The sequence below is a fragment of the Triplophysa rosa genome, linkage group LG9 (genome assembly GCF_024868665.1).
Source record: "Triplophysa rosa linkage group LG9, Trosa_1v2, whole genome shotgun sequence".
Taxonomy (NCBI): Eukaryota; Metazoa; Chordata; class Actinopteri; order Cypriniformes; family Nemacheilidae; genus Triplophysa; species Triplophysa rosa.
In genome coordinates, this window is record NC_079898.1 from 21,997,651 (window position 1) to 22,024,563 (window position 26,913).

General features: G+C 38.7%; 1 protein-coding gene across 4 annotated transcripts in view; it reads left to right on the plus strand.

Moving 5' to 3' along the window:
- The window catches only part of adgrb3 (adhesion G protein-coupled receptor B3), a 144,207-nt gene extending 119,628 nt beyond the window's left edge, over nucleotides 1–24,579 (plus strand). For 3 of the 4 annotated variants that reach the window (XM_057341391.1, XM_057341393.1, XM_057341394.1), the window contains 12 exons: nucleotides 12,025–12,175; nucleotides 13,921–13,990; nucleotides 14,357–14,423; nucleotides 14,824–14,909; nucleotides 15,682–15,780; nucleotides 16,046–16,217; nucleotides 16,691–16,786; nucleotides 17,457–17,496; nucleotides 20,134–20,777; nucleotides 20,871–20,906; nucleotides 21,442–21,546; nucleotides 23,510–24,578. In XM_057341391.1, coding sequence (XP_057197374.1) covers nucleotides 12,025–12,175; nucleotides 13,921–13,990; nucleotides 14,357–14,423; nucleotides 14,824–14,909; nucleotides 15,682–15,780; nucleotides 16,046–16,217; nucleotides 16,691–16,786; nucleotides 17,457–17,496; nucleotides 20,134–20,777; nucleotides 20,871–20,906; nucleotides 21,442–21,546; nucleotides 23,510–23,698 — 1,755 coding nt within the window. In that variant the 3' untranslated portion in view covers nucleotides 23,699–24,578. Of the gene's footprint in view, nucleotides 1–12,024; nucleotides 12,176–13,920; nucleotides 13,991–14,356; nucleotides 14,424–14,823; nucleotides 14,910–15,681; nucleotides 15,781–16,045; nucleotides 16,218–16,690; nucleotides 16,787–17,456; nucleotides 17,497–20,133; nucleotides 20,778–20,870; nucleotides 20,907–21,441; nucleotides 21,547–23,509 lie in introns of all 4 variants that reach the window. The other variant, XM_057341392.1, reaches the window with a different exon arrangement.
- Nucleotides 24,580–26,913: the final 2,334 nt, after the last annotated feature.

A 26,913-nucleotide genomic window follows, 5' to 3' on the forward strand; every position in this document is an offset into this window, starting at 1 on the left:
AAGTGAAATATCAAGGTTAAATACAATTAGATTCTAATTTACATGCAGTAACTGTTCCGGAGAGCATGCTGAACAAGTGCATTTGTGTGGAACGTAAGTGCATATGCAACAATGACGTAGGAAAAACTTAAACAAAACTCATAAACCTGGGTACAGGTGTGTAGGACACAACTGCATTGAAAGGTAAAAATAAGTCCCATCACTGCAGCCTTACCTTATATTCCTGCTGTCTCAATTTTTAGCATCTTGAAGAAATCATTTCACTGAGCTGACTGCATTACATTCTCATAGTACCTTATTCCTGATGGATACATGCAGTTCAAGCCTTAAAATGAACTATTTTTAGGGTTATTATTACTTAATCAAAACAACCCAACTGCAGTTTGATTGTCATGAATTGAAATACACAATAAAAACATGATTTAAAAAAATGATTAAAAACAGAGTTATGTGATTTTGCAAATGAACTTTTTAAATCTCTTTACGACTAGGCATCTTAGAAGAAAATGTTGTTTTGCTACCTGCCTTTGAATACAATTTTTGTCTTAAAGGGGTCATATGGCGCGAACACGTGTTTTTCTGTGTCTTTGGTGTGTTATAAGTTGCCCATGCATGTATTAGACACGTAAAATTGCTAAAATTTAAGTATCGGAACAAAAGATGCATTCTATCTAAAAGCGAATGCTCACCCAGACCTGCCTGAAACGCCTCGTGTAACCACACCCCCACAAATCTACGTCAGTTTGTGGTATGAGTTGACTAAGACCGCCCAAATGTATACTCAAGTAAGATGGGCGTACCTGTCAGTACAATTGCTTTGGAACCTGATGTTCCAAATATGGTAAGAGGCGTTACATTTCTGTCACACACTTGCTGAATTCAACCAATCACTACGCACTGGTTAACTGGCCAATCATAGCACACCTCGCTTTTCAGAGAGATGAGCTTTGTAAAATATCTGCACGTTTCAGAGAGGCGGGGCAAAGAGGAGATACAAACATGCACGATTTGTGGAAAATACAGCGTTTTTGAACCTTAAATCGTGTATACACATTGCATTACATCTAAAACAAACGATAATAGTTGTTTTAGCCGTGTCATATGACCCCTTTAAAATGCCATCTAGTTAGGCAGCTTGCTGGAAAAATGTATGTAAGTAGCCCGTTTACAATATAGTATTTTGTATTAGGCACAGATGTCTGATTGATCTTGTAGTGGAAAGAATCATAATTATTGATGTCAATACTGTGTATTGTATAGCTGATATATAGCTTGTATATATAAGCCTAGCTTATAGAAAAACTTAGGTCTTGATTCCTGCAGTACAGGAGGTACAGTCCATCATTAATGGACCATAATTACATCTGGAGCTCTGCTCTGTCCATATCTACGGCATCAGCTGAGAGTTTTAAATGGTCAGTGCATTATAGTTACCATGACAATAAAATGTCGTTCTTCAGAGGGCTGAATCCACCCAGTTCTCTTCTGAGCCATTTGCCATGTTTGTGCTCTAAAGTGACAATTTGGCTGGTTCCTTCTTCCCATTGATGGAGCAAATGCATGGTTTTCACCATTATGGTCAGAGTGGGACTTAAATATGAAATATTTTGAAGTTGTTGAAATAAACTAATAGTTTGGCATTAATGAGAAAACCATAGAAAGAAACTGCATTTTTTCATATAATCATAACTCAGATATACACGTTTTTGTTGCATAGTACCTAAAAGGTATATTCATAAATTGTTTCGTTTCAAATATGTGGTTATGGTGACTTGAGATCATGTCTCTCGTTCCTCAGGCCTTTATCAAACCAATCTGTAATTGGTCTATTCTGCCTATTTTTTTACTTTAAAAGTAAATATGTCTATTTAAAAAAAAAGCTGTTACTACGCCAGCACAGTAGTTATATGTGTGTATTTTTTTGTAGAACCTTCACGTGGGCTGGCTCTCAATAAATGAGCTGAGAAAACTGCATAGGTTCTTTATTATATATTTAACCTACCACATAGGAATATTTAAACGAGTAAATATCACATGGCATCAGCATCAGTGTAAACAATGTAGTAAACATTAACAGTAAACCACATATGATTCATTCCTGCATGTTGGGAATTAAAGTCCTGTTGTGTAAAATAAGAAAATCAGAAGCATGTGTTGTATTATTCAAAATGATGATGACCTGCATTGTTTGAACCAGCACCATTGACTTGGAGATTTCTGGCCCCGGCCCCGCATGTCACAGATAAGCAGAGGTTACAGGTCATTTCCTCCAGCTTGAGGTCACGCGTGTGACGTGATGCTCATGTGAAGCCTGCGGCCTCTCCAAACATTGGGATGATCTGATGGCTCGTATTTCATATCATATTTCTCATTTATTCCACATCATTTTACATTCCGCATAGGGAGGGAATGTATCATTTCCATAAGTACTGCACTATATGAAGTTTCAAATGTGTGTTTGTCATTAAGGATTTATTTATTTTGATAAGAATAATAATTAATAGAATGTATAGTTTTTCAACAAAGCAATATAGTTACCCTAAAGGTGCATTGTTTGCGGTTGCTAAGCAACGTAGCAAAATGTGCATGTGAATATGCATGGTTTGTCAATATTATATTGAATGCGAGTCAAAAATAATTATTGAATCTTAAATAAAAGTAGAAATAATATTTGCAAGCCAAACCTTTTACATTTTATTACCACATGAAGCACACTATTATTGAAGCTGACCATTTTTTGTGTGTTTGAATACCTTTTTTGTGAAACATTTATTATTTGTTATTGTTATTTATAAAAAGGTTGAAACTGAATGACGCTGGAAAACCTGCCACCAAACCTTTGTTGTTACTTTATGATTCATTTGAACCTTTGTTGCTGCTTATGATTCCTTTAATTGGAACAAAAGGTTGACGTCTTTGTTTCATTAAAGACGTCAAGCACTTCAGTTACTTCACACTGCTGACAAAGTTTTAATCCCGTCATTAATTCCAAATCTGCTTGTTTTTAAAGACAGACTAAACAGCAACTATTACAGTAGTGGATGAAGTACAGAGACGGATCTCAACAAAACTCCCAGCCTGGAGCCAGCAGTGGGCTGAATGAATTAAGCCCGATCAGTTTCTTTGTCAGGCCATTTGATTTATAACAAGCACATCTCTTTTACTGCTCAGCCTTGAGAACCCGATGTGAATATATAACGTGCGTTTCGTTAATGTGTGTGTGTGTGTGTTGCTGTTCCTTTAAGAGAAACAGCCGGTCGGCCATAGCGTCTGCTCTTATTCCATTAACAGCCCCTAAAGTGTCTTGTGGGACTCCAGGATTATTAAATGCTGCTCAGTCAAACTTCATCTTATCTCTCGCTGCGAGAAAAGGTGCCATTTAATCCGGTGCCTCTTTGTGAAGTATCTGGGCGCCGGTACGTACCAGCTGTCACTGGTGATGAAACAGCAGATTTATATAAACCAGCGTTCATTCACTTTGAAACCCTGAACTTTTACTTTCAATTCAAAGTGTAAATCGTTCAAACTTGAGACTTGAGCGTTGAAGGCGACGGCTGAAAGAGACTTCTCGGGTGCTTCGACTTTCAGCTATCTCGGTGGAGTTTCGATCATTTAGTCGAGGAAGATTGGCTTGGGCCGCTGTGACGGTAAAATACAGCTATTTTCTCAGGTGTGAATATCTGAATAGGCTATGCAACTTTATGATGGAGTATTAAAAAGGTTGTATGTGCTGTAGGCTGTTATAAAGCGCGATGAGCCGCTCTCCCGGATGTTTTTGCACCAAACCTCAAAGAAATATAATGTTTATAATATTTACCTTGAAGATGTATCTGTAATTGACCTTCTATTTTTATGCTCAACTTCTTTTTGATCACTCTCTGACTTGTTTATCTTCTCGAGCAGTGAGATGTGATGACGGCCTCAGGCGTCCTTCCAAACGGCAGACATCAAGGGTTTTGATTGGAAAGACCCAATCCAAACAACATTTGGACACGATGAAAAGCATTTATAATTTACTCACCTCTGAGGTTTCTCCCTGCGTCTAATCTCTAAACTGTGACGCTGATAATAACTCTTTACTTGTGGGCTCCTTATGTGAAACAAAGATACAGGCATACATTATGAGTTGTCTGCTAGTGTACCTAGCGCTTCTATTTTACCTCAGTTGTTGAATAATGTAACAGGACGTTTTGGTATCTTTGCGAAATGGCAGCGTTTGTCATAAATATTAATGCGGTAAAGGCATTTATGTCAAAACACCAGCGAGCCTGCGCAGCGGATGAACAGCGCGGTTTGCATCGGGAGGGAGAATAACGTTTATTGGCGAGCAGAAAAGCATTTCTGGCGATAATCTGGACAGAGTGTGAATACATCGTTGTTAAACTTGAATATCGTGCTACAACTCAAGAGCGTAATAAAGACCAGATCCCTGAAATATCCAGACCGATGAAGTACGGGAATAAGGGCTTTGGAAGCGTTTTTATTTTCTACTGTATAATGAATCAGGCTTAATTGGCCTGGATATCTGCATCTTGTCAGTTTTATTATCAACCGCTGCTAACAGTTTTAACATTTACTTTCCATTGTGCTTTCGAAGCACTACGGTGGCTGACACAGGACTAAGATGTAGTCAAGTTTTCGCTTTTTTCTCGAATGAGATCGCGTATTGAAACACGTTCTGTAGAGCAGTTTGTCCGTTTAGGACCCGCAGTGTATGTACAGTAGATAGAAATAGCTCATTCTAATGTAATAAAAACATAACGCTTCATTATGCAAGGTCTTCATACACATCTGATGACACAGTTATGTATATTATATTGCATCTCTGTCAATAGACGATCCAAAAAATTATGCACTGGACCTTTAATCTCCCATTATTGGTTAACCATTGATTATTTTTGCCTTTAAGATGACTTGCTATTTGTGCTTCACTAGCATCACCAAATGAAATGCAAGCAAAACAACTGTTTTCAAACATGTTTTCCCAGATGCTCCCCCGTCCTCCATGGTTTGGCCAAACAGATAGTACTCCCCCATACAGTATATTTGAATACTCTGAAAATAGCAACTGTTATAAGATGAGACATAATTCTGAATATTAATAAAATGCAATTTTGTGAAGTTTTTGCCTTTAAACAAGTAAAACGCAAAAGCCATTGGAGCCCATTAAAATACATACTGTACTGTATCCAGTTTTAATATCCTATGCTGTTTTGCTTCCTAGTTACATTTATCTTGTTTGGGGGGGTACTTGAAAACCCTGTTCTGAATCAGCATCTTTGCCGTCTAGATAGAGAATTTAGCTGAAGGAATAGAGTCAGTCTTCCAAACTTCTAAACTTCATTACACAATTAGTTCCAGTCCTCTAATTTGATTGGCAAGTGATGTTTCATGCATGCTGATATACAGTGTAGATGAACCACATTGGGACGCTTCACCGTTCGTATCTCTGGGCTTGTCTGTGTGACATAAGCAGTGTGGATGTATGCGTACGAGTGGAATGTAGGTTGTTTGCTTGTGTGATTTTTGCCCGGAGCTAGATGCAGGGTTTGGAAGGTTGAAGCATCGGATTTTTCTGTCACCCAGGGTTTTTCCTGCATAGAGGAATTGGAGGCGGCCGCCTCCGTCAAATGTCGTGCCGCCTCAGGCTCTCGCCAAAATTATGTTGTGAGTCTTCACAAGAAATGCTGCGTGCATTCAACAGACTGTCATTTGTAACTGCAGTTGTGATATTACGCCACAGTGGAGGCGCTGTTTCGTTATCAGCACACAGGCGCTAAAAAGAGTTGCAGAACAAGAGCCAGCCTGTGTTTCACGGCTGTTTGTTTTGCATCCAAGTACGTTTAATTTCTTGAAATTTATTAAATTAACATGACGTACATCATTGTAATGTCTTTAGCTGTGCAGTTGGATCGTTGAATTAGCGTATACTGTACACACCGAGTTCGCCAGTATGAACGCACATTGCGTTCAGAACGACTCGAACACGAATGACTCATTTGAACCGATTCATTTAAACTATTGAACTTTTTGGTCACTAGCGAATATAAGAGAACATTCAATCATTTAAAGTGAACCACAGAGAATGCAAGATGTGAATGAGCTTTGCTCATTTAGAAAGACTGGTTAATTCAGTTGGCTATTGTGGGCTGAAAAGTTAGTTGAAAATGATAAAAAGCTTTATTTGATTAAAAAAACATTTCTGTTTGGTTGAATAAAAGTAATGTTTTATATAACTTAATAATTGTCATTTTTATCTAATTTTATTAGAACTTTTAATATGTCAAACTCGAAGTCACTTTGGTTAAGCCACTTAAAGGTACGGTAGGCCTACGTGTGTGTGTACAAGATTAGGATGGCACCACCTCCGCCTCATTTTGAGCCAGGAAAAACCCTGGTCACCCTGGGATCGTTCAGAGCATGGTTTCTTTTGAACAGTGAGCGTGGAGTGTTCAGAGTGGGTGGTGAACTAGAAATGGAATCCCAAAGTGGAGTTGGAGTGGATTACAGATCGCTTTGAGTGGGAAAGGGAAATCACTGTCTCTCTCGTATCAGTTGTTCTAGTGTGTGGTGTAATTCGTATGAATTCATATAATCTTATTCTAATAATTAAATGTTTTGTACGATCCAGATTGTAGGAATTCATACGAATTAGCCAATAATTCGTATGAATTCGTATGATCTATTTTGTACGTTTTACTACGATTGCTTTCGCATCTGTGACATTAGGTTTAGGGGTGGGGTTAGGGGAGGGGAGGGGCTTCCGAATTGCTTTTTTCTAATAGTTTAGTTTAGTTTCTTATATAGCAAATTTCTACATTCAAAAGGACCAACAAAGACTATATATTGCATCTTAAAGAGTACATAACCAGGGATTTTTAAGGTCCTACTTTGGCTTATGGAGTGTCCAACAACAAGTTTATGTACATAGAAGGTGTAAAAACACTATTATTTTGTAATAATAGCTAGTTACTTTTACCTTACTTCTTGACTGACTCTCAAATGATTCATTCCGCGATTCATCTGTCTAATCCCCTCCTTTCCGCTAGCCTAGTCTGATATGATTGGTCAGATGGTCTAGTCTGCTGTGATTGGTCTACCGCGAACGAGGCTCACAAGCTATAGTGTTTGGGGGAAAAGAGTGAAGTTTTCGCGGGCAGTCCTAGCAAAACGTAGGCGGGGACTATATATAGTGACGTAAATCCGCGGCGGTTCGCGAATCGTACTGGGGACGACTCGTTTGCATGATTCAGAGTCGACTCCCTTTTTTCCAAGCCAATAACTTTGTTATTCATTCACCTTCGGATTTACAACTTGGCAGACTGCTTACTTTCAAACACGACAACATTACACACTGCATGAAATGTCATTTTCATGATCTCATGTTATGTGCTCTTTAAGAAAAATATTTTATTTTCTCATGGTTTATTTTTTGTTCCTGTACATATATCGATATGGATAAACTACCATTTATTCCGTTTTTGGGTCACTTGGAATGTTTCTCCTCACCTTACAATTATATAAAGGCGTAAAATTTTAGTTGCAGTCTTTCATTACAGAACTACAATTTTGAATACTTCACTAGTAAAATCTAACTTTGACTAAATAATGAAAGTCAGTCCTTAAAACCTCAATGCTGCTTCCTCTAAGAATCATCTCAAATACACAGATTCTGTGTCGATAAGATGGATGACTCACGGATCAAATGATTCCTTAAAGTCAAGGATTTGAACGTTTCAGACGCATAAGCTGCTTTGATGATCTGTAGAGATAGCTTTCAATAAAAAACATGCCCTAATTTGTTTTATCTGCGACGCTGCCTTGGGTTAAAATGAGTCAATCTTGTCTCCTGTTTGAACAGCTGAGCGATAAATAATTAATGTCAGCTTAATGGGCAAACTGACCTACTGCACTGACAAACTTATGACACTGCGTCTGTAGATGTTATCCTGGGTGATATTTATTTACAGCCTTATAGCTTTAGGAAGAATGCAGCACTGCAGATATCTTATGACAGATGTGGATCTTGTGCACGTCGTGTAAGTGATACGACATAATGATGTAATTTGGTTTCTATTCATCAAGAGAGCAGCGATGTTTCACGTATTACCTTTGGTGTGATCAGATTATTTGCGAGAACTAAGATATTATAGGAGTAAGAATGTCACGATTTCTAATGTAACGTTTTGGTTACAATTTTGATGGCTAAATAGTTGGATTTATGTCGTTGTCAAATTGCCAAAAAGTGGGAAATATGTATTTAGTTCATTATTTTTCGTCTGATTAAGACTGGCATCATAAACCCCATAAGCAAACAAGCACACCACTACATGTTCCAACTTTAAGATATCAGTTATGATCTAGTTTTCCATTTGTGAGTTCTGCTCAATTCATTACATTAATGTATTAGTTAATCACATTCTGGCAAAATAGATGGGCGTTCGATCAACATAATGGACGCGGGGTTCTCTAGTGGTTAAACGTGTGGTTTCGCAAATGAAAACGGTTATAAATGAATCTGATTAGATATCAGGTGTTTACCCTGATTTTATGTTTCCCATAATTTGCGACGTGTTGCATATTTACCTTAATATTTGTTTTGACGTGTCAAGAAGGTTATTATAGTGAGTTAGTGTTACACCAGAGAGCTGTCGTGTATGTATGGAAATGAACTCGGTGCCCATGGAGTTAATGTTCTGAACCTGCACAGCCTCACGCTGCTATATATGAATCTCAGCTGTTCCCTTTCTACATACACGCACACACGTCTCCCTTTACGTCAGCCTCGTTGTGCTTTACTGTTCTCCTGCACTTCCTCTGTTGCCATGGATACAGACACAGTGGGCTCAATATCTCCCGGCAATTTGCCTTTGTAAAGGGCAGCGTGCACTCAGGATTTCAGCTGAGGCTGTGTGCCACCCCCTCCACTTCCTCTGCTGCCCGACTCTTCAAGCAAACCCACACGCATACAGCTTTAGTACATTTGATACAAGTCAAATTCCCACTCAGGTTAGGAGATTTGCTGCGGGTATGCGCTTCGGGTGCCTTCAAATGCCCTTGCAAAGCAGCATCTCTTCTCTGTGATGCTATACCGGATATTTTAAAGCTAAGGTTGTGTGCAGATTTGTCCATTTTCTTGGGTTATTGTTGTTGTAATAGTTTAAACTTCCTCTTGAGGCCAAATACTACAAATTTAGAATCAGAATCGGAAAGAGCTTTGTTGGCAACATGCAACAAATTTTATTTATTTATAATTTTTTTCATTTTTTTATATTTAATTTGATAAAATTTTAGCATTATTGGCAACGCACAAGAAATATTATTTCATTTTTGTTTGTTTGTTTGTTTGTTTTGTGATTTCTGGTATATCATTATAATTGTTTAAATTCCTCTTGAGCGCAAATCCTACAGATTTAGAATCAGAATTAGAAAGGGCTTTATTGTCTTTTTATTTTATTTTTAAATGTTATTTTATTTTTTTATTTTATTGTATACAATTTTATTTTTATTGGCAACACGCAAGACATTTTATTTTGGTTTTTGTGTGTGTTTGTTTCGTCATGTCCTACACATTCAGAGATCAGATTCAGAATCAGAAAGGGCTTTATTGGCAACATACAAGGAATTTTATTTTATTTTGTTTTATACAATTTTAACAACGTGCAACACACACGGATTATTACATTTATTTCATTTTTAGATTTTATTTGTCACGGATCGCCACTGCAGTCAATGTGGGGTCGGTCACTGCGTATTTCTCTTGAGCGGCCAGTTGCTAACGTGTATGTAACCTTGATGCAGTACTTGTAATAGTTAATCCTGCAATGATATACAGTGCGATGAGTCGCATCACCTCGGAACTGTCTCCGGTAGTGTCTCTGTAATTTTAGCCTGTAGCAATGGCATAAATAAGACAAGAAATGCAACACATCCAGCGCCTAGAAATGAGAAGAAAAAACACTTGATTTTTCATCACATCAGGCGATCGATATTGCTGCATATATTTAGCTGTTTGCTGTTGTTAGTGGCTCTGAAAATGTGTTGCTAGGATGAGCTCCAGCTCGAAGTATTCTTAAGCAGTAGGGTATGAATAGAACTTCTATTCATACCCTACTACTTCTATTATAGTGGTAACGTGTTCATAAAGGTGTGACAAGTCCTTATAAAGTATGGTAAAGCCGTGACTTTGTTTGTGTGACGCATTGAGCCTTAATGCTCAAGTTTGTGCATCGTCTGACCTCAATATTTCTTGTCCTTTCTTTACTGTAATATCTGTATAGTGGCAAATAGGACAAAGAAAGTTACATATGTATGAACTATGTGATGCGCGTATAGTAGGGATACAGGCATGTGACTGAAATACTTTGACACCAGAATTAAAATCACTTTGATACTGAACTTATTTTCATCCAGGCTTGGCTTTTTTACGTAATACACAAGCAGAGGCATTGACCTTAAGTCCACAACATGGTGTGAGAGGAGTCCTTTCAAAATGGGCCATAATGTCCTTGCAATTCTGGAAGTCAGCAAGTGGCCCTTGCAGAAGGGAACACTGGTCCAGATTTACGATCATTTGGTATAGAAGCGCTCTGGTTGTGCTCAAACCAGGAAATTATTTCCATGTGTTCATAGACGCTAGTTTACAGGGCAGTAGACACAATGGCATCAGATGGGTCTCATCTCACACTGCCAGCAGAGATCCATTTTCACCGCAGTGGTCTTGGCTGCACCAGGTGGACTGGCAGCAGGTGGAAACGGGGTCTTCATTACGTTCCAGTTTGTCTCTGGCTCTGGCCGCAGAACATCATGCCTTCACAACCTACCTTGGAAGCAGAGCCTAGGTTCTCCCTGTAGGTTTAGTTTGTGGTTCTGGCTGGTGGGTGGTCATCTCTACAAGCTCAGGTTATGTTCTAACATGCTGTACCTACGGAAGAGGGCGTGTTGTTGCATCACCAACCTTGTTGGTCCTGGCACGTTATTTTTTGTGATGTACAGCTGTTTTGACATGTCCAAAAAGCTACTTGAATCTAAAATATAGTCACAGTTGAGATAAAGCGACCCGAAAAGGGAACAGTGATAAGAAGGCCAACACGCAAAAAAGTACATTTTAAAGCTGTGAAATCAATGAAACATACTGTTCAAATTGAGTAAATGTAAGTAAAAAAATTAAGTAAATCTGAGTGAATCAATTCGCCAAAAATATTTTATGTGTATATTAAAAATATAATTTAATTAAATACTTATTTCTTTTCATTAAATACACTTAAATAATATTTGTACATTTGAGAGAAATTAACTAAATATTTTTTTAATATGTCGAAATCACTTAAATGATTTTGACAGATTTTATGAACTAAATTTAGCTGTTTAATTTTGTAATATTTACTAAGCCACTGAATTCATTTTTAGAATGTTCTTGACTAAGGATGAGTATCAAATTGACAGTAAAACACTGTCTGTCAAATTCAAAGAGAACTCTACGGATGTTGAGAGGGATATTCATATTTTGGGTTTTCTGTTCAGAAGGCATTTCACGTGTCTGCTTAGCTATCGGTGACCCATATGTTGTAATTTTTGTGAGATCTTCTGGATTTGGAATCAAAAACATGGGATGGTGGTCTGTGGCAGACGAGTGGAGTCTGGAGTGAAATGTGTTCTCCGTCTGACGCTTTCCTCTTTGTCAGTCACAGACTTTCTGTTGCAGTGTTTGCATCATTTAGAGTTGATGCAATGGGGGGGATCCATTTTGTGTACCTCATTATCTTTGTTAATCTGCTTTCAGCCAGTCTCTGTTCACATTTCATGTGATTTTGTAAGTGAGTTTGAGAACATTTAATGCGATGCCTGGCCTAGCCGGTGCTTTCAGTGATATTCAATCTGCCATTCAGAGTCAAAAAGACCTCCATTTAGACTAATCTTTTGACTTAAGTCTGTCACGACTTTGACCTTAATTTATCTGTTTCCTCTCCCCCCCTCTCTCTCTCTCTCTCTCTCTCTCTCTCTCTCTCTTTCTCGAATGGACAGGGCATATGCACGATGACAACTGCATTTCTGCACTTCTTTTTCCTGGCGTCCTTCTGCTGGGTTTTGACAGAGGCTTGGCAGTCCTACATGGCCGTGACGGGAAAAGTTCGGACGAGGCTCATCCGGAAACGTTTCCTCTGTCTGGGATGGGGTGAGTGTTCACATCTCTGACACATCACTCTTTCTCCTCCCTAATGCATTTTTGCAGCTCCATCATCAAGTCGCCATTTACTTTTCAAACATGGCTGATGTGAGTTAGCTTTTGTATTATTAAATAATATCTAGTATGTTCCATACCTCCCCAGGGTTGCTTATACAGGGCCACTTTACACATACATCTAATTGATTACAGAAGAGCTAACACTCATCTCTCCAGTTACCTAGCAACAAACAAGGCTCTCTTTTTCATCATTGCAGCGTTTCGCTGTGTGTTGGGGAGAAGACAAGACAAGCGAAGATAGACAAGGACAGATACGTGAACCGTTTATTAGTTTGCGTATTTGAATGCATTTCAGTGGATTAATTGAAATTGATTAGGATCCGTGCGATGTTCTAGTCTAAGACATCGTCTTAATGTGGATTTCTTTTAAACTAATCAAGATTAAAAGTGTTAAACATTTTATTTTGAAGCAGTTTGTGTTCAGAATCTCTATTGCTCCTCCATTTGAAGCAGTTCTTGATTCCATTGTCATAGAAACGGTTGCTAGGCAGTGAGTATGAGGAGACAAAAAGAATAAATTACTGGACACCAGCAGCTACTTTCTGGATCTTTACACCTCTGTTAAGATCCATTTTAATGCGAAACAAGAGAGCAATGTGGCATCATATACAGTATATACAGTATGTCAAACATATCAAAAAAGCATGACACCAAGTTAAAGGGACAGTTCACCCAAAAATAAAAAATCTGTCATCATTATTTCCCTCATGTCTCTTTCTTGTCAATGACTCTTTCTTCTAAAAAGAAGATATCAGTGGTCCATACAATGGAAGTCAATGAGGGCCTGTGTTGTTTGGTTACCAACATTCTCCAAAATATCTTCTTTTGTGTTCTACAAAAGAAATAAAGTTATACAGGTTTGCAATGACATGAGGATGAGTAAACAATACATTTTTAGGTGTACTGTCCCTTTAAGGGCTACTTGGGTACTTAAGAAGATGCCTCTTAGAGACATGATAAAAGTTCTTTGTGGTCAAAAGACGCGTGACACACATAAGATGTGTGCGTCTCGCATTCTACGGTTTACTGAAGTGACGTCGTTGTTGTTCGTCTCTACTATAAATCATCTAACCTAGTGTGCATCTCCAAGGGAACGGTCACATCATCATGGACACTTTCCAGGTCAAAATCATTAATCCTTCTCATATATTTTCCTATTTTGTACCCATCCAGAGACTAAATATGACCTTTGAGGCAAGAATTCGTGATTTCTGATTGGAGGATAAATCTGCTGGGCAGTTAGGGGCGGGGCTTAGATTCAGCGAAGAAGAGGGGGGACTGCTGGGTTGCTCAGACAAGCTGATTGCATCGATAAATTCAGCCACCGGCGCGAGAGGGACGCTGTTAATATTCAGATCACGGGACGGTGGCAAGAGCAGAAAGAACCCTTTCATAACGGCAGCATTGTTGGAGATCAGAAAATAAGAGCGAACTAGAGAGAGGATTAAAATGATGGGGGAGACAATATACACGAGGTCATTACCCTACAGGAAAATCCAGTTTAAGATTGTAACTGTATATTTGAACATGTTATCAAGCTTGTTGTGATGTTGCCAGCTTGAACAAGTTATAAAACACAGCTACTACTATTTTTTTCTTTGTATTAATTCATTTACACTGTGGACAATAACTGTAAGGGCAACTTTAACGATATTTAATAATTCTTTCTTTCAAAGGATTGCCTGCCCTGGTTGTCGCCATCTCAATGGGATTCACAAAAGCGAAAGGATACGGGACGCCCCAATAGTAAGTCACTCATTCTTCAACCAGGAACATGAAACGTCCCACCACAGCACGTTAAAACCTTCCCAATGAAACCACGAGCAAAAACGACACGAAAATCTGCATAAACTGAAATAGCAGGAGAGCCAAGGGATTTCCAGTCCACCCACATTTACTCCTGAGAATACCTGGATCTAAACAGTGCTTTAAGATCTCTTCAGAGTTCTTGTTTCTCACTAAAAGTCTCTCATGTAGAACCTTGGCATATGGCCCCAAGATCCCTAGACACCCAAGGACGATATGACTGTGTACTGTACCGTCACGCTTCATTAAATTGATGCCGGATGTTACATTTTATGCAAGATTTGCTAAAAGTTTTTGTGTCTGCAGCTGTTGGCTATCTCTGGAAGGCGGTCTTCTGTATGCGTTCGTGGGACCTGCTGCCGCAGTGGTGCTGGTAATTGTACAGTTTGTATATTTACTGTGATTTTACAGAGTTTAGTTCTAACTACACACAGCAGGGCCTTAGAGCGTTTCGTGTCATTTGGCAGAATTAGAATGGAAAATAGGCTCCTTCTTTTGCAGCACAGTCTGAAGACTGTGTCACCCTCCTCTTACAGTTTATGACAGATTTTTTAATAATCGCATTTATTTTCTAAAAAGGGTTTTAGCAGAATGTACATGAACAAGCATCAATGCATAAAACCTGGTTAGATTATTTTATAGAAATGATTCTGTTTTGTAGAATTTCTGTGGTGTTTGAATGTGCCATTCCTGTATACAGAACAAGGATGGAAAGTGATTATTTTCAGTTTGATAAGGTGAGAACTTGACGGTCGTTCTGTATGTGTGTTCAGGTTAACATGGTCATTGGTATTCTGGTGTTTAACAAATTGGTTTCGAGAGATGGGATCCTGGAAAAGAAGCTTAAACACAGAGCAGGGTAAGAGCCAACTAGCCACATCATATAAAACCATACCGAAAAACTCAAACTCGGTTACAAAACCTAGTGAGCTGACTATGTAGACAGCATTTTAAGGAATCATAGGTCCAAACACTGTTTCAAATGTGTGTACAACATGCAGTTTTTGAGCTTTGTTTTGGTGTAATTGAAAGGCAGCATTACCATATTCTTCAAGATGGCAACGTTTCTTTATTTTATATTATATATTTTATGTTATTTGATTTATTATTGTTGTTATGTATATTAGATTTTTCATATTATGCAATATATTCTTCAAGAAGGCAATGCATGAATGCATGGCAAAGTTGCTTTATTTTATATTATTATTTTTTATATTATATATTCTTTAAGAAGGCAATGCACGCATTGCTTTATTTTTTTTATTTGATTAAATATTTTTTATTTTATATTATATACTTTATATTTCATGTTATTTGATTTATTATTATTATTATAAGTGTTATGTATATTACATTTGTCATATTATATAATATATCCTTCAAGAGGGCAATGCATGAACACATGGTGACGTTCCTTTATTTTATTTGATAATATTTTTAGTTAATCGTTTTTTTATATTATATGTTTTATGTTGCGGTTTTTATTATTATTATATTTTTATATTACATTATATTTTTTAATTTGTTTTATTTTATTTATTGCTTTAAATGTTGTTAATATAAATGTTGTTAATATTATTTCATCAACAGACACGTCCCATCTTGTTTCAAATATTTTGTTTGTTCTGCAGGCAGATGAGTGAGCCCCATACAGGATTAACTTTAAAATGTGCCAAATGTGGTGTGGTCTCAACTACTGCTTTATCAGCAACAACGGCCAGCAACGCCATGTAAGTGTCCAACGACAACCCTGAAAATCGTTACGATTATGCTGCGTGCAAGAAAGCGTGCGAGTTTATGTACAGGTTGGGTTTATGCATGTCCTTGCTTTGAGGAAGGTTATTTGTGGAGGTGTTAAATGAACAGCTGGCTCTCCTTCTCTGTTTGTTGTACTCACACACTCCATTTGAAATGAAATGTGTATCAGATGTTGTATGTCTTGGATTCATGATGTACTGATGGTAAACCAGAACTCTCTTCGTCTCTGTGTCACAGGGCGTCTTTGTGGAGTTCCTGTGTTGTTCTGCCTCTCTTAGCTCTCACCTGGATGTCTGCAGTGCTGGCTATGACGGACAAACGTTCCATTTTATTCCAGATCCTCTTTGCCGTCTTTGACTCCCTGCAGGGCTTTGTAATAGTCATGGTCCACTGTATCCTCAGAAGAGAGGTAGGCTGGAACCGTTCTCATAAATTACTTCTCACTCTTTCATTCCTTCACAGACACAGTTTGTTTTCATTCCGTGCCCAGTTTTACTCTTAAAAGAGTGTTTTTGTCATTGTTTACTCGCCTTAATGTCTTTCCAAACACATGCTAAGATTCTTCGACACTTCCAAAAAGACATTTTTTATAAAAGGACACTTTATAGTGACCACAACTTTCATGGTTTGAAAAGGATATCTGCTCGGTTTCTCGTTTTTTTTGTGTGTGTTTTTTTTCCCAGCAAAGTTTTGAACGAATGATATGAGGATAAGGGTGACAGAATCTACCCTGGTCCTGACTTAATAAATAAACCCCCTTTAACCAACCACTAAATGATAAGACATCCTCATTTTACCCTTTACACAAAGCAGGTTTGTTCGTCTGGTTGTTTCTTAATTGAAACGTTGTTGGTGACGTTCAACGTTTATAATGGTTCACAGGTTCAAGATGCCTTCAGATGTCGCCTTAGAAACTGTCAAGACCCCATCAGCGCTGACGCGACCGGCACGTTCCCCAATGGACATGCGCAGATCATGGTACGAAACCTGACGCATTCACGTCGGCTTATTCTTTGTAAATGGTGGTAGTTTGAATGAACTGCGTTCAGATCGTTTGGTGTTTCCTTCGTCTTTGTTTTTCTTGGATTGGATCCTCCCAAGTTTGTCATATTTTATACTTTCATCTTTCTCATCCTTGACTTGCTCGGGGGAAGTAATTGCTATTAAAATGCGACCGGAGATATTTGGCTCGACTCTAGACTTGCACGGACCCACTGGCGCATAACAATCATAGTTCTCAATTAGGTTGTGATATAAAGTTTCTCAAGCAGAAGCGTTTCACTATAATGAGGCGTCCGATGCGCAGGATCTCTTTGATTCAGCACCTCTATCACCTCTACTATTGTGAAACCCAAATAATCCGATTCTATTTATAAATTGTTACGACGGAGGACTGAAAAGAAGCTTTGCTCTGTTGGGATGTGGTTAGACTGCAGACTGCGTTATCACAGTGCGATTTTATTCTCTGTGTTATCTGGTTGATGTACAGTATAATTTTGCTTTTACATTGAAGGTTGCACTGTACTTTATTAACAGTGCATTAACACTATTTCAAACATTTTTGTATTGTAAACCCTTTATTTGATCTGTCAGATTGTATATTTGTATAGTAAGAGTAAGATCTCGTTTCTTGTCTCACCTTCCACAGACTGACTTTGAGAAAGACGTGGACATCGCCTGTCGATCAGGTAGGAAACAGATTGCACTTGTGTTCGTGTTGCGTTGAAATAGTCCTAATTATTTGATCGCACGTATTGTATTCTCTTTTATCTGATGTTGCCGTGTGGAATAAAAGTGAATTCACGGGTGACTTCGTAGACGTGTTGCTTAATTGTCTCCCCTAAGTAAACGGTTTATGAAGCTTTTTAGTCCCTTGAAATCAGTTCAAAACATGATTTTTGTTTTAAGGTCTAGACTGAATTGTCACGCCGTTTTGCTTAAAACTCGTTTGGCTTTAAAAATTGCAATTATCACCACTTCCAGACAAGATCAAAGCGTGATGTCTTTATTAGAGCTGTGGATTGTCTGTGAAGTCATTGTTTGGATGTTGTGGAGCGTTGTTATACCCTAGAGTAGACGATGGCTTGTTTAATGATCGTTTCAGAAAGATTCAAGGAACATATAATAAAAACACTTTTGTAATATGTTTGCGTTTTGAATTCATTTGCACGCGACTGTAGCACTTTAATAACTAACTAATATGTTAAATGTTACGACACAATCACAGTCGAACAGAGTTTATGTGATGCTCAGTATGCACTTTATGTGGAGGAAGCGTTTAGACCAGATTCAGATTTCATCAGCTAGAAAACCAAACGACTGATGAAATGTCTCGTCTCATGCATGTTCTCATTGAAGAGAAGGGTTGTGTTGCTTGTCATCAGGTTAGGACATGCTGCGAGCCTTCACTTAAACTGGAATGAGTCACGGAAGTACTGTAAGCATGTAATGGGATGTCACAAGGATTGTTTGTATGCTGTTTGCTGTTGTTAAACTTAATGTTGATCAAAATAAATGACTTTACAAGAGCACTGTTAATCAGGTATTATGCTGTAGCTCTAAAATCCTATGAGATGCTCAGTTTGCTGACCGTTTTGTTTTTGTGGTGCAAATGCAAGCCTCATATAACAGCATCCTGACTAAAGCGTTCTTCATTAAAAGTGGATTAGAATCTGCTTAGACAATGAATCATATTGTGTGACATTGCACGTGTCTGGAAGATTTAAGAAAAGGTTTCAATTAAATCCGAGAATCTCATGAAAGAAACATGCTGAAGTCGAATTTTTTGTGCCTTTGCTTTCATAAGCATGTCTTATGTTTTAATGTACTTTGAATGTTTTATGTAATTTACATTATTAATGATTCCAGTGGTAATTCACATTATATACTCATTATCAACGTTTTTTTAAATCAGAAGCAAATAAGCTAAATTAATGACGGAATAATAATGTTTAAATACTTAAACCTTGTATTCTGTTCAATTTTCTGTAACCTTCTTTATGGATCGGGTCAAATTGACCTGTATGGATTCAATGCAATTTTCTAAGTCACACTATGAAAAACAACAAAAATCAGCTCCACACAATCCACTATTAATGTCAACACTTGACATGTTACAAAAAATACATTTTTAAAAATGCGATTAATGGAAACATTGTTAACCACTTTTTAAACAGTTTTGTTTTGACAAAATTTGGAGATAAAATTGTTGTCCATTCTTTTTTAAATTCTTTATTTTTCCCAATTATTACAGTTCAAAACATCATAATGGAAGATTTTTTTTACAGAAAACTGCCACTTGCAGTTTTGAATTGATTTGAATATAAAAATGTACAGTAGAATGTAGACATTAATATAGAAATGAAAGCTTATTTTTACTAATTGTTTCTCAATCGTTTGGTTAGTGTTAGAGCTAAACTCAGCAATACATGTGCAAACATCACCAACGTAACAAAATGTATTTTGTATATGTCAAAACACAGCATGTTGAAACTTTGCATACATGTTCATGACCCTAAGAAAAAGTCACAAAATGTATAGAAAAAAACATATATATATATATATATACTGATAAAAAATCCTTTTTGTGATTTTGATCTGATTTGTGACACTGACAGGATTTTTGAGATTTGCCCTAAAAGTCCTTGTTTTGAGCCCGAAGCCATCCCAGTGTCCTTCTATCAGCATTCAGCGTGCATGTTTACACGCAATGTGGTGTGATGCATTAATGTTGGCTGGAGGATTTTTACCATGCATGCATTGTTGTCCTCTGGTCTCCTTGTTGTTCATTTCTGAACGCCGGCAGTAATTCCCTTATGGATTTGTGGAGACAGAGCCCTGCTGCAGAGGACAGGTCGCTCTCGTCCTACTGATGATTCTGTCATCGCTTCTAGATGGGCCTGTTTATGTGTGTGTGCCTTTTTCCAATGAATACAAATATGTCCATATTTTGGATTGCTTCTAACAGAGGGTTTTGTATGGGTTGTATATTCAATATTCAGTGTAGTCAGCTGGTTGACTGATGGAGTCGTACCGATTAGGCGTGCTGGCCATTTCATTCCAAACCTGTATGACTTATTTTCTTATGCAGAACACAGAAGATATTTCGAAGATCGTTGGTAAGCAAACGACATTGCCCCCCATTGACTTCCGTTGTATGGACACAAAACCACCTAGACATTTCTCAAAATATCTTTGTTACAGGTTTTGAATGACATGACGGTGAAATGATCGACTTCTAATATGTTCGTGCGCATGTACAGAAACAGTCAACAATCCATTCCCTCACACACACATTCACTAATGATGTTCCTCCCAACTCGCAGCTCTCCACAAAGACATGGGCTCTTGCCGGGCAGCCACCATCACCGGTACCCTCTCTCGCATCTCTCTGAACGACGAGGAGGAAGAGAAAGGTCCCGAGGGGCTCAATTACTCCACGTTGCCTGGCAACATCATGTCTAAAGTGATCATCCAGCAGCCCTCCGGACTTCACATGTCCATGGGCATGGGCAATCTGGGGGAGCAGTGTTTGGACAGCACGGCCGACATGCGGAGGGCCATGTACCTGTGCACGGACGACGCCACCAGGCAGAACGAGCAAGAGCTAAGCGCCCACGACCTGAGCGGCCACCCCCAGCCGGGCCAGATGGAGACGGACTACATCGTCCTGCCCCGCAGCTCGGCGGCCGGCTCCAGCAGCGTTCCAACACTGCTGAAAGATGACGGCAAGATGAACATCACCATGGACTCTCTGTCGCACGAGAGGCTGATGCATTACAAGATGGGGACCGAGTTTAACCTCGGGCATTCGGGGATGGACCAGCAGTACCCGGGCCAGGCCGAACACATGCAGAACCTGCCGTTCGAACCGCGCACGGCCGTGAAAAACTTCCTGGCGGAGATGGAGGAGAGCGGAGGGCTGTCTCGGAGCGAAACCGGCTCCACTGTATCCATGAGCTCTTTAGAGGTGCGCTTTTGAGCGACGTATTCAAATGATGCTGCGTATTTTGGTTTGTTGTATAAAAACGGCGCACATCAATTTTTGTCTTTGTATCTACAGAGAAGGAAGTCGAGGTACCAGGATTTAGACTTCGAGGTAAGTGAACACTCCGCCTGCCGAAGTGCATGCGTCAGGCCTTTGTTGCATCAACCGAAGGGCCATTTGTTGCGTTTGCGTTTCGCCTTTAATTTACAACTACTTTGTGTAGCACTTAAGCTTATTGGAGCAGCATGTCCTGACACAACTGCGATTTATGAAGCGTTGTGTGGTTAAGCGTAAAAGCAATGCCGTCAGCTGCCGCATATTCTCATTCGATCCTTTTACATCTCCTGACTTCAAGCTGAAAATCAACCAAATAAAAGAGCCTGGGCATTTTCACAGTTTTAAGGTCACCCGAGAGCGTTTTAGACCCCCAAAATGAAATTGAATGTCAAGTGCTACCACTGACCCTTCATACGCCAACGCTGTTTGCCATAACCCCGTCACAGCATCCGGCCAAATTCGCAGCTTTTCCACAGGGTCATGCACTCTTTAAAAGTAGGCAGGGTTTCTTTTTTCCTTGCAAAGTTCTGGTTCTCAGCTTGACTGAACTCCAAATCCCATCCCTTACCCTTCACCTTTACCATTGCAGAAAGTCATGCACACCAGAAAAAGGCATATGGAGCTGTTCCAGGAACTCAATCAGAAATTTCAAACCCTGGACCGATTTCGAGACATACCAAATATGGGCGGCATGGTGAGTAACAGGAAGCAGCCACTGCAGGGCGTGTGGGTTCAGCGTGTCTCATTACCGAGTGCCACGTTGTCTATGTTTAGCGTCTGTCTTCTGCAAGCGCCACACTCTTCTCGTACATCATCGAGCGACTCGAGGAATTAATAGTAATCCACCCGCTGTATTCATGTGGAAAAATAGCTTGCCCCCTGCATGCCTGCCTACCCCCGAGGGTGATGGCGGGGGTATTCAGAGTATGAGAATAAAAAAAATCATTTTTTTGTCATCACCGCCACCTCATGCGCTCATTCACACACAAGGCCGCTAACGTGCTTATTATTTTCCTCCCCATTGGCATATAACCGCTTGGCGAATGCACGGAAAAAACATCACTTGCTTTGCTTCAGATTTTGGAGAGGCTCTCTGTGGTTTCTGCACTGCGCTGCGCCAATTATCTGTAATTGTAAGACCGGTGGGATTGTTTGGTTCGAGCAGCCATCAGACCAATTCCAACACAATTACATTTCACCATCCAGCCGCATGTATCAGAGCCGCGATCGCTGTCGTTCTCCAAAACATTTTCCAGCTGACTGGCACTGCAGTGCTCACACCCTTAATCAATGAAGTGATTTTTACTCTTTTTTTTAATTATTATTAGTTCGGTATTATTACAATATTCATTTGTCGACAGACACACACACACACACACACACACACACAGTTATCATTGTGTAGTCACAGCTCCTGACAGCATGTCCCTTTTACCACGTTATTCCCTTTTACCCATGTTCAATCAGCTCTGCAGAACTTTGCTATTCACCGCCTGTTGCTTAGTAACCACCACAAGCAATGAACCTTCATTTTTATTCACTCACAGAAGTTCCTTCCGTTCTTTCTGAACACAAAAACACTGAAACGATGATGTTAGGTCAGATGCTGCGATGATTGATCTCTGGATGTGTTAACTGTTCAGTTTTCTGGAGCACAATAACAAATAAATGAATGTTATTGCATTAGCATATAGTAATGTTAAAATATAACATTTACTGTAGTTCATGTTTGGTGTATAGATCCATCAGCTATGTGAATTATTATGGTCTCCATAGCAACATTCATTGGCCAAGGACCGCCCAAAAGGCCGTCTGATGCAACCAATCACAGCTCGTTTTGTTCAGCTTCATGTTTAGGGGCGTGAAAATGAAACATTTATAAAAAAACATTATGTCCCAGACATCCCGCAGAATTCAACTGTACAATCAGATGACTACTTTAAATCTTAAGAAAATAGTTATTGTAGTTTTGTTTTCAGTTTTATCATGGTTTCCTCTGTGTTTTGCTTTTATTTATATATTTTTTCATGTTCATTTTTGGCGTCATTGTATTATTATTATTATTTTTATTTATTTATTTATATTATACTAAATTATATTATATTATAGTACATTACATTATATTAATTTATGTTTATTTATTTATTTATTTTTAGGTTTAGTTTAGTTTCTCTTTATTTTCAGTTAATCATTTTAGGGCCTTAACTTAAATTTATCTCAGTTTTTTGCTGAGGCAACATTACTAATTTTTGTTCAGTATTTCAAAGATTATTTCGGCTGATTAACAGATTTATTTTAATAGTTTTAGTTTTAATAAAATATAATAACCTTGCTCTTGAAGTTTTTCAAACATTCAACACATTCAGAGACTTGAGTTAACCAAACCAGAACTTTCGTTTCAGAGGGCAAAACTTTTGCAATGCAAAGACATTCATACAGTATAAGTATGGCTTACTGTAGTTACTGTTACTGTAGTCTGAATATTTGGGGGCCAATATAGAAGAACACATTAGAAGATGAGTTAAAGCTGAATGATTCACGCTCACTCCTGTGCTGTAAAACGCTAACCACACGAGTTTCTATAATGAGCGAGCGCATGGAGAACGTTCCGGTAATGTGGTATTTCTAACACGTCTGCATCTCGTCCTTTTCTGTAGGACAAGATAATGCAGAACAAGAACCCCTGGGAGAGCTTCAACCCGGCGAGCGAATACCAGAACTACTCCACAATGAATGTACTAGAACCCGACACAAAGAACTCTCTGGAGATGACTAACGCCGAGTGGGAAAAGTGTGTCAGTCTCCCGCTGGACGTGCAGGAGGGAGATTTTCAGACGGAAGTCTGAGGAATAATGAGGCGTATGAGACGGTGGACATATTTTGCACTGAACAAAAACACTGAAGACTTTTCACGCAGCCTTGGAACGACATATCTGGATTCTAGGAGAATAGCAGGGACGATACGTGCCAATAAGATTTTAAAAAACAAAGGCGCAGGATAAGAAGACTTTAGAAAAAGACAAAAAAACATCTGTGTTATCTTTTCTTTTGTATTCGCACTCGTGTATTTAGTGGGGGGCAGACATGTACAATATCGAACATCGCGTGTTTCAAACGTACCAATCGGAAAAGATTGGGTCCTGATATCTCGAGTCCCAGATGAGAGAAATGAACAAGACACAACGTGTGACGTCCACCCACGAGCGGCAGCGGGTTCACGTTCGACTGGAGACGAGCCCGGCAACACAATGTATATACTTGAGCAGGTTTTTAAAAACGTTTATAACAAGTCCGTTTGGCCATTACTACACTTTTTACTTTATAATACGAAAAGAGAAAACTATTCAGAGGCAAAGAGAGATTTCACTGTCATTTAAAAACGAATGTTTGTCAAGCTACATTCTTCATTGCTTTAAATGCAATAAAGGTAATACTCACTTTTTTATGAATAATATATTTCAAAACTTTAATACTGCAGAATCTGCTTGGAAGCTCAGTAAAGCTCTCTCATCTGCAGCCCTGTATAAAATATTTAAAAATCCAAAATGTTGTATGGTGTAAATAAAACTTTTGTCTACATATGTTTTACTTGTGCCAAGTTTATTTTAATGAGAAAAGAGAAAATGCCAACATGATGAGAGAGTTATAGCGAAAAATGTTAACATTTGAAAACGGAATGTAAATAAAAGAGGAAATATGTTCGTACTGCTTCAGAGAGCTTGTCAACTTACTCCTGTGTGCTGCTGCGTGTGTCTGCCGTGCTTTTCTCTCCAGCAATGATCCCTGAGGCTGTGTGGAAATATTCTCTAGGTCATTCCTAATTTAACAGCAGAAGAAAATGTTTGATAATGATTGTTACACCACAGGCAAATAACAACAGTGGCAATAGTCTTGCGTGGTGCTGTATATAAAAACAGCACCGTGACGCTAAAAATAACAGCAAGTGTAGTGACTTCGGGGTAAGGCCGCATCACATATGTCATGCCTTATGTGCCAGTATGCAGTGAGCTGCGGACCTGACGGGATAAAGAAGACTGAGCCACAAAAACCCAAACAGCTTCATACAGCACAGTGTCATATTGGTGGTAAATAGATTGATTGACTTGATATATTACAGTTGTAGTGCTTTTCTGTTTTTACTGCACGTCACACCATATGGCACTTTCCACAAGCATTCATTTTTCATCAAAACTTAAAGAAGGTACTTAAAGTGATAGGACGCCCAAAAATGAACATTCTTTCATTCTTCACCATCATGCCATTCCCAACTGTGACTTTCTCATGCAGACCACAAAAGAAGATATTTTGAAGAATGTTGGTAAGCCATTGCCATTGTATTGACACAAAACCACTTTTCATGATACTTTCTTTTCCACAGGAGAACAAGTCATATACGGGTTTTGAATACAACATTTTGGGTGAACTGTCCCTTTAACATTTTTAAGATCTCACACTGAATATTTGTATGAGCTGTTTTTTTCCAACATGTGTTTATTGTATGCAATATAAAGGCTTGCGATTTTGCAACATTTGACAGTTTGAGACATACTAAACATCTAAAACATCCAAATTAAACCAAATTTATTTGATCTTTAAAAAAGCCAGAATGCAAGACCTATGGATGCAAATTTAGCCTATCCTGTCAGCAAAAACAACATGATATGAAGAAAAGCATTGTGTAAAAAAAGCATGTGTGGATTTCACATTTGAAAAAAATACTTATTGGATGTCACAATTTTGTCGCCTTGGAATTATAATAAGGTTCTATCTGCCATGTCACATTTTTTCAAAAATTTTGTGACAACTTATTTACATTATGTGATGTGTTTCTTTAAGTTGTGTACAGTACATTTAGAGACTTTTTTAGAAAACGAAAAGGTTTTATCTATCTCAAAACTGATCAGCATGCAGGATCCATATATTTTTTGACAAATTGTCGCTTTGGAACTTTTTAAAAAGTTATCTTTAGAACTTTATATCTCAGGTCCTCCTCTATGAATTTAAAGTCATTTAAAGTCAAACCTGCCCTGATACCTTTAGCTTGAGGCTACATCATGAAGAGGTGGAACCACGGGATAATCTTTATTCAATCTTTATTCCTCAGATGCATGTAATGCAGGAAAAAATCCTCATCCCACAAACCTGCAGCCTCCATGACGTCAAAGAATTGATTTACCAAACACTGCAGTTCCTTGACTCATCCTATATGTTTACCGCATCGGAGACATGCCACGCTGTGTGAAATGTGTAATGGGATATGGTCACACACACGTCAATCATGTGTAGCCTACGCAATAAGACATAGCCTACCATCCTCAATTCCATCAGGTCAGACTTTAACAATACTCGAGGAGATTATTTCGGAACTCTCTGGGATTTGATTTAATACCTTTACCAGATTCGCTAGGGCTATATCGACTTTCACTGATGACAGGTATGACAGTAAAAGTGGTTAAAAGGGATTCTACGTCCCGACTTCATCTCACCTGGAGCTAATAACATGAGCCACAAGTTCTGGTTTATGACTGACACATTAAAATGCATTAAAATTATACCGAGCCACAGAGGAACGCCTGCTGCCATGGTGACGTCTGAGCGAATGAAGGTGTCTGACAGTTTAAATTCATCCCCCAGTCTGTTAAAGAGCACAATTTGTATTTCAGAGAAACAACATTTGGGTCTGTGGATAAATCAAACTCAACTTTACGCGCAAGAGTTTAGATGAGTCATTCATTATCAACATTCTGAGATATGAAATAGGGCGCGTGTCATTCGTTTTAAACGGAACAGACAGCGCGCGAATAACAACGCGCTCGATTTGTTAGTCGAGCTTCGAGAAGACCTAATGATGAGCGTGACCGAAACATTGACCCGAGTTCAGAAAAACAGACGATAATGAGTTTTAGAGGAAGCGCTGGATAATGCGAACGGTGACTGGATATGTCACCATATTAAAGTGCGTGAGACAGTCTCATTATGACATCAGCCAAAGTCAATGACACACTTTCTCTTACGCGCAAGAGATCCCAAGCGGCGGTTGCGCGGTCTCCACGGCTCTGAA